General features: G+C 34.0%; 1 protein-coding gene across 1 annotated transcript; it reads left to right on the top strand.

The window, feature by feature from the left end:
* Positions 1–5,597: 5,597 nt before the first annotated feature.
* IQD32 (IQ-domain 32) lies at positions 5,598–11,071 on the top strand. Its single transcript, XM_078317366.1, has 6 exons — positions 5,598–6,008; positions 7,799–8,290; positions 8,563–8,739; positions 8,904–8,984; positions 9,151–10,603; positions 10,743–11,071. Exons 1-6 carry the CDS (start codon positions 5,883–5,885, stop codon positions 10,760–10,762), a joined length of 2,349 nt encoding a protein of 782 aa, XP_078173492.1. The 5' UTR covers positions 5,598–5,882; the 3' UTR covers positions 10,763–11,071.
* The last annotated feature ends 1,749 nt before the right edge of the window (positions 11,072–12,820 follow it).

The raw sequence follows: 12,820 nt of genomic DNA, 5'->3' as shown, positions 1-12,820 counted from the left end.
CCTAAGATCATACATATATTAAAGTTGGTTTTGACCAGAATGTCTGTACAATGATATACATATCATGGACTTTATTTCTCATAATAAAAGGTATATATTAATTATAAGTTTTAGACTATAGTTCTTTGTAATTAAATAAAATAGTTCTAGGTTTATCAGTGAAAATTTTTCATCAATTAAAATAGTAGATGTAAATCAAAATAATTATTTGTAATAAAAATAGTTCTAGGGTTATCGGTGAAATATTTCTAGAGTTATCGGCAAAAAATACAATTCAATAAAATAATATATTTAATTTCATAAATTTTGATGAAATTCGGTGCAGTTTAAGAAAATCTAAATAATTAAAACTTCTGACCATCTTTGACTATCAATATAATATAATTAATTATCATTCAAAGGCAAATCAAAATTTGGCATATCATGAAATTTTAAGAACTAATAATTATTGAAATCATCAATAATTGCCACCTGTTACAAAGGCAAATCAAAATGCTATTTATACCCCTGGACCGTGGATTTTTTTCACAAGTGAGAATTTTTATTCCGGGCCGTGGATATTTTTCACGGTTTGGATATTTTTAAATTTTTTTCAAAACCCTGATTATTTTTATTAAAATATTTTAAAAATTGAGTAAAAATAAAAATGTGGGGGTTAAATGACCTGCCATTGTCATCTACCGACGAAGTCTCGATACAGACGATAAGCAAAGATGTTCTTAGAGCATCTTCAATCTAGCAATTGAAATTAATTGCTAAATAACAATTATGAAAATTTTAGAAATTAAGCAATCCACTCCTATATTAGTACAATCAACCAAACAATTGAGAATTAAACACTTGACCAATAAGAATTAAACATTTGACCAACTCATCTTTAGAAAATAATATCTTATTAAGCAATTATTTCCAAGAATTGTTAAATAAGCAATAGTCATACAATCCAGCAATTACAAAAATAATTGACACATCAGCATAAGCAATCCATAAACAATCACTGTTGGAGATGCTCTTAGAGCATCTACATCTCTAAAACTCAAAAAGATTTCTAAATAATTGTTAACTATTTTTTAAAAATTATGATCTTTAAAGTTTCTAACTCTCACATCCCTAAAACTCATTTTAGAGTTTCTATTAAGCCACGTCAGCAACAAATTAAAATAGAAGAAACAATTTGAGCCAATCATTTGGCCAATATAGAGTTTATAAATAGTTTTTTAATAAGAAACTTTCATCCATAGTTTCTAAATAAGAAACTCTCCTACATCCCTGAAACTGAATTAGAAACTGCCACGTCAGATTAGAAACTCTAATAGTTTCAGGAATGCAGATGCTCTTAGAGGACAAGATACGAAGTGATCTCCCTCCCCGTGCCAAGGGAGCGAAGGGACTTATCCAAAGGTCGTTTGCTCTTTCCTCCAGTCACGTGATTGGTCGCGGGATACAAGGGCCCACCACTGCGAGATAAACGAGAAGAATAGCTTCTCCGTTTCTCGTCTCCGCATTGATCAAATCCGAATCAGGTGCTGCGTTTTTTCGTGAAATTTGTGTTCGTCGTCTCCATTATTTTGAAACAGCAGACTTACAACTGGACCGTTCAGTGAGAGCTTGACCAAATTTAGCAAAACAAAATTTTATTTGGTTCTTACTGGTAGCTGCTACCAGTATTTCTCAAAAAAAAAAATTTATTTGGTTCCCAAAATCGGAGCCGAACCAAACCGATTTTTTCTAGTTACTGTTTCTGTGAAATAAATAAAAAAGTGTTATCGTTATTTTAAAAATAAATAAATTACGAGCTACGTAGATAATAGCTGCACATAAAGGTGCAAATGGATCGGATACATATTAAATAGTTGTAAAATTATACCCGTATGTGCTTTTATTTTTCGGATATGGATCAAATATTAGATGAATATGGATACGAATCACATATTAAAAGAATATGAATATTTTTGTTTTTATAATAATGCATAACATAGTTTTTTTTCATAATATATATTAAATTATATAGTATATATCTACTATTCCGAATATGGATAGTTCAAATTTAAAACTTTATCTGTATTCTTATTCATATCTGCACGAATATTTAAATATCGGATATCCGTATCTAATTTTCACATACTGATTCAAATACATATGTTCGATGTTCGATATTCATATCGGATATCTGTATCTAATTTATATATTTTTTTTTTCACTTACATCTTGGTTTTTAGGGGCATTCTATGGTCAGGTTAACATATTTTGTCAAAAATTTGAACCCGCCCAAATGATACGCACATGTTCTGTGGGTGATTCAGGCTAAACGGATTGTAACTTTGATTGAAATATTTAGATACACTTTTACTAATTTATTAATTATTGTTTACTATAACTTATGAATCGTAAGTTTGTTTTGACTAAATAGCAAAAACATTTACAGATATATAGACAACAAATAGGAATTTAGGATAATATTTTTTTCATTTATTGATTGCATGATACGAGTTATTCTTTATATTTCATTGATGATTAAATTGCAGATATAAGGCCCTGTTCGGCTGCACAGTGGGAATGAGAATAGGAACGGGAATATAAAAAGTTTGAACTGAAATTTGCTGTTCAAGTGGTAAAAAAGATTTCAGTCTGAGTGAATTTTTTTTTTCCCACGTGAACAGTATTTTCGGGATTACATCCGAACAGGCCCTTAAATGTTTCAGAAATGTATGGTTTAATGTTGAATAGGTTTGAATCGGTTTGAAGATGATTTTTGTAAAGACAGATTCACAATCAAAATCAAAATCCCATAAAAAATAGGATTTGAGTGCCCCTTTTTGTGTCATTAATATTCTCCGCTTTTCAACCGATCAATATAAAAAGTTTAAATTTCAAACAAAGCGTAATCATGAGATTTTGACATAAAAATGATATGGATATATTTTTTTCATTTCCATGGTTTGTCAGGGTTTTCTTACGAAGTCACCGTCACCAGGAAGTATTATTTTTCATACTTCTTACGTCTACAAAAGATTTGTTTTGCTTTTGCAGAAAGATTGAGGCTATGCTAACATACATACTACGGATTGATCTATGCTTTACATTCATATTTTTATTTTTAAAATTAAAATAATTGATTCAAATGTTAAATATAATCTCTGAATTTACTTCAAGACCAAATTTTATATTTTTAATTTTTTTACTATTCTTTTATATTTCAAAAAAGTGGTCCTTCATTTGAATGTTTATGTTTAATTCTAATATTTAATCTTGGTTTTATTTTTTTTATTCTATAAAAGTATTTTAAAAATAACAAAGTAATTTCAGGGAAGTTAGGAAGGGGCTTTGAAAATTAAGAAATTGTGAGAATCCTGTGAAAGAATGTCACATCAAATGACCAGAGGAGCTGAAGTCTATGAATCAAGGAACTCAATGCTCAACTTCCCGGGAGAGTATCCTCTGTGGAGTATTCTCTGCGGAGTTATGCAGAGCTTTTAATCTGATTCGTTCATTTTGATCGAACGTACCAGATCAGAGAAGGCTCAAATTTTGAGATCTGATCTGGTCCGTCCGATCAAAACGAATGGATCAGATTAAAAGCTCTGTACAGCTCCGCAGATGATAGCATTCCCAACTTCCCAGTCCCTACCAACTTCTTGGAATTATTGCCCAATAATACACGCTTTGATTCGTATCGTTTTTAAGGCGTTAAGGTTCATTTCTTAATTAAACATCTCCTTGGGAAATCATTTGCTTGATCGAGACTCCACAGCCATTTGAAAGTTAATTGATTAATAATCACTTTCTCAAATTAGAGCAAACAATAATTTAATTGTCGTATCATTTAGTCTATAAAGTCTTGCTAAAGTAATTTCAGAATTAGGAATAAGAAAAAAATGCTAGAACTTTACGGTTTATTATTTAATTTATATGAAAAAATAATTAGACATAATAAAGTATTAAAAATAAAAAAGGCGGAAGTTGTAAACAAGTTCATTGTCTATTTTTTTTTCTTACCATTTTTAAAAGAAAAAAAACAATAAACAAAATTGATAGGATTTTCATAAAAAAAATATTTTTTTCGGGAACATAGATTCTGTGCTCCAATCAAATCGATTGAATAATCTGATCAATCAAATTACAATCCGAATCAAACAAAACAAAACTTACCAGTTAAACTTAAAACACTATAAAAATTCAATCTAAACCTATAATACGAGACTCGATAACTAGTGATTCTCAAACATATACAAATTCAATATATGTAATATTTACTAACATCTTGGTTCATTTATTTTGTTCGATTTATTTGGCTAATTATAAAAAAAATTTCAAATCGAAAGTCAAACTAAGTAATTCTCAAACTTTCATTAATCAAATAAGCTGAACAACTATATCGTTTTATTTCAAAATATATATTTAGTTCAGCTAAAAGCAAATTACCTGAACTACTACTTTGAACACTAATTGTTGGAAGTTGGAAGTTTAACATATAGTGATATGATGTATGAGAAAGGGTTTGAATGGGAACTCATGCATAATTTAATAAAAAAAATGGATGACCATAATTCACGTAATTAATAAATGTATGTTTTAGATCTGTCCTGAAAATATTAAAATGGCTATGGCGGTTGGATATTTGATTATTATTTTTAACAATACAAAATGGCAATGGGTAATGTTTTTGCTCAAAAGAACAATTCAGTGCTTCAAACGGGAAGTAGAACTGTAGAACAGTAGAAGTATCGCTTTCAGTTATCTTATCTACATGACTACATGCAATCTGTTAGCGGGAGCCTATTTCAGCTATCTCCAACCCGACCCGTTATGCATCTACAAAACGTCGAACGTTTGGTAGGTTCATCTCTTCGAACTCACAGTTCCTCCGCTCCCTTGATAGTACAACCCTCTGTGTAGCAAGTTTAAGCTCTACCTTTTGACAAACGAAAAATTCGGGTTCTATTCGGCGGGTTCAAAAATTTGTGATTCGGGTATAATTCGGGTATAATTCAGGAATGATTCGGTTTCACAAGGAAGCAAAAAAAAAAAAAAACCTAAAAAAAATGTATATGTACTTTAATGTTTTTAATTTTCAATTTTTTTAGTAAAATTTGGAGGAATTTTTTTTTTGAGAAGTGTCCAAAAATTGAAAATTTATAGTATACATATGCTCATGCAAAATTTCATCCAATTAAGCTGCATCACAGACTACGGAGTACAGAGTGCGGACCTCAGAGTTGAGATAAGGAAAAAACCAAATTGGACCGAGCGAACTTTACGAATAAAACACGAAAAATTCATTAAAAAAACATATTATTCGCGTTTTACTTGCGAATAAATCGGTAAAAGTATGGTCAAGCGTTTTATTCGTTGTTCGGTTATCTCTAAAAAACATTTTATTCGCGTTTTATACCCGAACAAAACGCGAATCATGTTACTATGCCTTTAATCCTTTATGACTTTATCTATCCTCAATTCCTCATTCTCTTGAACTTACTTGTTACATATTTTCTTACAGAGAAGTGCATCATTGAATTATAAATTTACTGTGGCATAACGGAACAGAGACGTTCCTCCTGCGGTGCAATATAACGTCTTGGATTCTACCCAATCTTTTCACGAGATACCCACGTTACACCAAAAAGAAATAAAAAAAAAGTAATATTCAATAAAACAAAACACAGTATTACACACAATAGAGGGAGAGCGACGACAGTCGAGTAAGAGCAGTAGCTCAGGAGTCAAGACACTGAGCTGTGCTTGTCTAGAGATATATTCCTTTATCTAGTGAGAGAGAGATCGAAACGACCGGGAGTTGCTTATGAGAGAATAAATAGCTTAAATCATATTCAGGCGCAGAGAGAGAGAGAGAGAGAGAGAGAGAGAGAGAGAGAGAGGTGAGAATGGGGAGATCGAAAAATGCCTGCTTAAATATCCTCACCTGCGCCGGCGCTGGAGGCGGAGGTGGCGATGTCGCAGCCGATCCGACGAACTCAGCAGCTGCCGCTAATGATTGCCACTGCGAAGAGGTGTTTTGATTTTTTTATTTCTTTCTTTCATTTTGCATTTGATTAAGCGGTCATTTGCTCAGATCTACAGTTTCACTCGCCACTTGCTTTTTCTTACTTATTTTGCTCGCTATTCTTCCTATAGCGCATTAAACTGTGTCTTTTTTTTGCTTCGTTGTTGCTCTTGCTCCTTCAGAGACGTGCTAGCAATTTTTTGGAAATGGAAATTACAGTAACAAAACACAGCATTTTTTTTTTTGGTCCTTTGTTGTTTTTTTATGTGGCTTTTACCTGATGTTAATAATTAGGGACTTCAGATTTAGCAATTCAAATTCCTGAATAGTCTGGTAAGGTGAAATGTAACTCCCCCACATCTGGGGCATAAGCTGCAATGCAAGTCCCTATATTTTTCAACGGCTGTGCAGTTTGTTTACATCAAATTGGCAATCATGCATTAGAACTTTAATTTGAGGTGTTAATATTTCTAATACGGGGAATTTAGTGAGTAAAATGGCCAGCTAATTTGTATTGTAATTAGATCTTATCTAGTTTTTTTTGGTTCTTAGGCTCCTATTAAATTTATGATAATAAAACATATTTACACTGATCTTTTTTTGTTTTTTGTTTTGGACAACTGGTTTTATTATGTGAATAGTCTTTTGAGTTTTGAAATTAAGGTTCTAATTGAATTATCAATTGTCGTGCAAACATATATTCATAACAATTACATCAATTTCCCAAATTTCACCTCTTTTTTGAATTCATTATCTTCAATATATATCTCCTTCCTGTTATGCGTTTAATTACCTTGTAATCCCTTCCTATTTTATCATCACCATTATTTCAATGTTGAAGTTGAATAGCATCTCCACGGACCACCTATACTTAAACTGAAGCAGCATAAAGTAAATTGAGTTTATTTGTTCTACTAGTATCATCGCCATTATTTTACTAGTAATTCAGTTGTGTTTTGGTTATCGAGTTTATTAGTTTTGGATACTTGGTAAACTGGATTCCTGTTGTAAATTTAAAGTAGAATAGATTATTCTGGGGTAAAAGTTTTTTTAATTTTGGGAGACCATACAATTGAAGGGAGGAAGAAAGAGAAGTTTTCTTATTAGATGATAGTTTCAACAATGTAGTTAATGTGTCAATTTTTAGGTAACCAAATGTCAATAATTATTTTACTCAAATAAAACACCTGAACTATGAGACTTAGTGCTATCACTTTTGGATTAGATGATTTGTCGGTTTTCTGCCTCAGTAGCCAACCTCGCATTATTTTTTTTTATCTATATTTTTGTTATCATCACAAGATAACAAAGTGTATGGATTAGAAAATATATACATCAACAAAAGGTCATTTAGGCTTTTTATAAGGCTTAAACTTTACTGTGCTGATCGAATGCCTACCTCATGTTTTGTGCTGCATCATGTCACAACAGCATTCCGGCTTTGATAATTCAATGCCCAAATTTCAAATATTCCAACCGTTGATATTGTTCCATGCTTCATGTGTTGCATGCATGTGAAATTTTTTAATATTTGAAGCTCATTTCATACATGATCAGGGTGGAGAAATCAGTGAACTACTGATACTTTTGTGCCTCTTGATCTTGTATAAAATGAACAAAATTTAACGATGTCTGAGCAGCATGATGTAGAACAAGATCAACTGTTTGAATCTGCTATTTGAAATTTTGAATTGTGAAGTGACACCAAAGTGTAGTGTGCCTGATGTTGCACCAAAGCTGCCCAGTACATTTTAACAAGTTTCATACTCTTACCTTGTTTTCCTTTTTGCCTTTTAGAGCAAAGTACTGTCAGACAAAAGCAGATGGAGTTTTAGGAGAAGATCAACCCGGCACAGGGTACTAAGGAATAATGAATCCACCGAGGTGGAAACTGTTACCAACAATAAGGAAAATCCAAATGCTGATCTGATAAATGATAGCAGCAACAACTTCTGTTCTCCAAAATATTCCTCAGCTACTGATAAAACAGTCGAACAAGAGAAACCGAAAGAGCACAACATTGTAGTAAAAGAGATCGATGAGAAGCCCAGAGAGAGTGATATAGTGATTAAAGAGAGTGTCAAAGAAACACACGAGGAGTTGAAAGAGAACTTGGTTGTAGAAGAAAGGGAAGAGAAGCCGGAAGAGGATGTAGTGGTGAAAGATGTGGAAATGAATTTGGAGCAAGGCAACTTAACAGCTAGTGAAGAAGTGGCCAACATCCCAGAGCAAAAAGAGAATCTTGAGCAGGCAGCAGTTGTCATCCAGTCTGGTTTTAGGGGCTACACGGTAAGTATTTGATCTTTTTGTTGTATTTATTGTTTCATTTTGTATGGACACATTGTGCAAAGATCAAATTAACATTGCAAAACTATAGAAATCCATCTATGTTTGTTCCTTGAAACCAATGATGACTTATAGTAAAATTTAAAAAAAGAAGAAGATATTTTCTCAATGACTTAGCAGTACCTTCAGTCAAGATATTTACTTGATGTCTTTTCTGAGTCTTAAACTCTCGTCTTCTTCTTTTGACTTCTCATGTTGGAAAATAAAAAATTTAGGCTAGGAAAGAAACAGTGGTACTGAAGAATGTTGTGAAGATTCAAGCAGTGGCACGTGGATTCCTGGTACGGAGTCAGGCAGTTGGCACATTGAGATGCCTCCTTGCCATTATCAAAATGCAGGTTGTGGTTCGGTCCCGTCAAACACCCAAAAAGTCTGACATAACTGGTATTCAGGTGCGTATTTTCCACCTTTTTCTGAACAATTCTTATTTAACTTTCTTAGCTTAATTACATGTCAGAATGGACGCCTGGCATTGCTGTACGGGTATCCATTGGCTTGTAATGTATATATTTTTGTTGGCTTTCATGTTAAAGTGACATATTTTGTGACTAATCAGGGAAGTGGAGGTGCCTTCGGCCAAGGAAATAAAACATGTACTTCCAATGATAACTTGCTTTTGAATGGATTTGCTTGCAAGGTATGATTAATTCCCAATTTAATGTGATGAGTAAAATGGTATGATTATTCATGGGACTTTCCCTTTTGCCAGTAGGGTATTTTTTGAATTGTCTAGTATTTGTAGTTTTGACAGGTAAACTGGAAATAGTTCTTTTTCATTTTTTTTTTTTTTTTGAACTTGTCAGATATTGGATACAATGCCGAAGACAAAGGCAATTCACATTAAATGTGACCCGTATAAGCCAGACTCCACATGGCAATGGCTTGAGAGGTGGACTTACACTGTAACCCCATCCAATGGCTCACTATTACCTGATCAGAAGGAAATTATTGAATCAGAGACACTTACAACAGAATCAAATACTGAGGACTCACATGCAGACAGTACACTACCGTCAGATGCCCCAACTTCAGATTCAAATTGCAATTCTCATGACGAAATCAAAAAACTAGAAGATGGTTTTGGTACAGCTGCCATTCCAAAAGAAGAGCCGGAAATGAAATTGGCTGAGAACGGAATTCATGCATGTGAATTAGAAGAAGAACAATCAAATTTATCCCCAAAAATTGAAATCATACATGAGAATAACTCATCTTGTGAAATTCCTGAATTGGATGATGTGACTGAAACCAAGTCGGAAGAGAATGATATGCAGAAGAGTAGTAACAAAAAGGCAACAAACCCAAATTTTGTTGCAGCAAAGATGAAATTTCAAGAACTGAGTTCAAATTCAAATTTGAGCGTGGGTCGGTCAATCAGTTCAAACTCAAAATCTTTCACCTTTCCTTTGCAGGCTGATGATGCTTTATCAAAGAATGATAACAATATAAAAAATCATGAAACTAATTATATTACAGTTGGAGGTGCTTTGATTAAAGCCGTGTCAGAATGTGGAACCGAGATTTCTATCTCATCTACACTCGACTCACCTGACAGATCTGAGATTGAAGGAGGTGAAATTGTGCTTGAAATTGGAGCCTTAGAAACCAAAAATTACCAAAAACATACCGATTCTGTGGTAACGGAAACCCAAATTGAAGCAGAAACCAAGAACCCAGATTTAGAGTTCCCACCTGAACCAACCAAAGAGCAAAAAGAAACCAAAACCGACTCCATCAACACTGCCACCAAATCAGTTGAAACTGAGAGTCTCTTACGGTCACCAGTAGTAACTACAACAGTTACTGATGTGTATGGTACTCCTTCAAGCCAAAGCTCAGTGAATACCAAAACAACCAAGAGAGAAAGGAAGAAAAAAAAACCAAGTAGCATCTCTACCAAGAGGTCACTTAACAGCCCAATAAGCGATGCAAGTAACAACAACAATGGGGTGATAAAACGACACGGATCGATGAGTCATGGTGGTGACACAGAGCCACGGATTAGTAACAGCTCACTACCTAGTTACATGCAGGCAACAGAATCAGCCCGTGCAAAACTGCACCCAAGTGTGTCCCCAAAGCTGAGTCCGGATGTAAGTGAGACTAATGGGAGTGGGAAGAAGAGGCATTCATTGCCGATTGTTGGCACTGGTGGGGCCGGGGCCAAAGATTCATCCCCACGCATGCAAAGGTCTCAGTCACACCAGGCTGAAGCAAATGCTAAGGGAAACGGGACCCAGTCACTTGGTTCTGCTGGTAAGCCTTTCTTTGTTGATTTATTATTTACTGCATACTTTACACAAGTCTGAACATGCAGCTTACTAGGAAGGACGTATTGAAAGGAATTCACTAGATTGTTGCCTAACGTCAATATTTCTTTCTGTTCAAATTTCAGATAAGAGATGGCAAATATGAGGTGGTCTATCTAGCAATATTTTATATGTGAATTGTTTTCTAGTGGTTTCGTTTTTCTTTGCTTTCAAATCCATTTGTTATTTTAATTTGTTCCTTTTGATTATTTGTTATAGTGTTTTAATATTTTCCGAGGTAATGTATGATGAGGCCATCAGCTTGGTGTGTGATTATGTTGTAAAAATAGTGACTTTCTGCTTCTTAGGTTTGGGCCTCGGTTCTCTATTTTCTGTGTGTGGGTGTTGTTTTTGTATGATATGGTTGCTTTGTAGAGTACACTGAAAGTATTATATGCTTTGATTACTTGTGAAATCTAATGGCTAGATATTGAGACGAATACATGTCTGATTCTTTTACAATAATTTCCAGAAATGTCATTTGAATTTAGTTTTACCTTATGCCTTGATTCCTGAAGCACAATTCTTATGGGGATTAAATCGGCTGGGGAGGAAAACGGAAATAGATTGGAATAGATGTTTTATTCGAGTTGAATAAGATAGGAATTGCGTGAAATTGTGAAAATTGTAAAAGTGGAATTGAGTTTGAAGTTTTGCAGGAAATTTTTTATTTTTTACAAGGCCCTCTTCTACTCTGTTATGAATCAATTCTCTATTTCAGGGGATCGTGGAATTGAGGAATGGTCTTTTGTAAGAGATGGAATTGGCTCATCTCTAACCTGTGGTTTTGCAACAAGTGTTGCTCATAAAACCCCTCTTCTGTGTTTTGTCGCATCATTCTGCTTGTTAGCCAACCATCCAAGTGTTAGCCCAATTGGACTTACAGTTCAAACTTAGAACGTAGCCCAACATGCTAAAGTTTTAAGGTGGGGTTTTGTCCAAAAGCTTTGGACGAAATCTTTTTTTTAAACTTGGACCTAAACCGTCCAATCGGTATTAAATTCACATGGACGGTACGGTTGAAACTTACCGAATCGTTTAAATTTATTTAATTTTTATTTGTTAGCACGAATCTCAATGCAGATAGGACGGTTTGGATCCGAATTTGAATATAATTTGTCCATAACCTTTTGGACAAAACCCAATTTCAAAGTTCTATTAAATGATTAATTACTGTCTGTAAATTAGGCTGCTTAAAATTTAGCAATGAGTACGGGTAGTTATTTTGTTTGTCCAGAACCAAGGGAAAAAAGGATCAAGCAAACACTTCCACCGTTCCACGTATATTACTGGAATATGAACATTGTGGCTTCTCTTATAATATTCTCCTTTTCTCTTTGTAAGATCCCCTGTTTGTGCAAGGGAAGAAGAGAGCCCGTGCTTTTCTTTGGGCTGTTAGGACCGAGCTATCAGGGACTATTCATGATCACTGTATTATTATTATTATTATTGTTATTGTTTTATAAGTTACAACTTACAACTGACTGAGTACTGCCATGATTTTATGGAAATGGACAGCCTAGCTTCTGCTAGTCACAGAAATTGAGTGACCCAAATTTGTGGAGTCTAGCCATTCTATAGGATACTCGCAAGTCAAATATTTTTTGAATATTCCTATCCACAATGTATTACAAAATTTTTAAATATACCATACCAAAAAATAAAAAATAACCAAGTTTTCTAAAAAAATTGAATTTTGACACAGCCACATCCCCTAAATGCGGACCCCTTTTCTGGAGACCGCATCTAAAGAATGCAGACCATTAATGGGGGCTGTATCCCCTAGATGCCCCCCCCCCCCCCCCCCCCCCCCCCCCTTTTTTTTTTTTTTTTTTTTCCCTTTTTCCTTCTCCTATGGCGGCAGTTCAATTAAAACCGGCCGAAATGTTTGACCAATTGATACCGCAGTTCAATTTAAAAAAAAAAAGTTTGACCTTTCGGCTAGCAGAGAGAAGGAAAAGGAAAAAGAAAATAATAAAAAAAAAGATGGGCTGCATCCCCTAGATTCGGTTTCTAGAAAAGGGGTCCGCATCTAGTTGCATCTAGGGGATGCGGTCAGGGTATTTTTTGAATTTTCATGATTTCGTAGTTATTTGGTTTTTTTTTTTGGAATATGGTATTTTTAATTTTTTTTGCAAATGGTATGTTTAAAAATTTCGGCAAT

The sequence above is a fragment of the Carex rostrata genome, chromosome 16 (assembly GCF_964058835.1).
Source record: "Carex rostrata chromosome 16, lpCarRost1.2, whole genome shotgun sequence".
Taxonomy (NCBI): Eukaryota; Viridiplantae; Streptophyta; class Magnoliopsida; order Poales; family Cyperaceae; genus Carex; species Carex rostrata.
The sequence above is the reverse complement of the archived record's forward strand: the minus strand, read 5'-3'. Positions and strand labels throughout refer to the sequence as shown.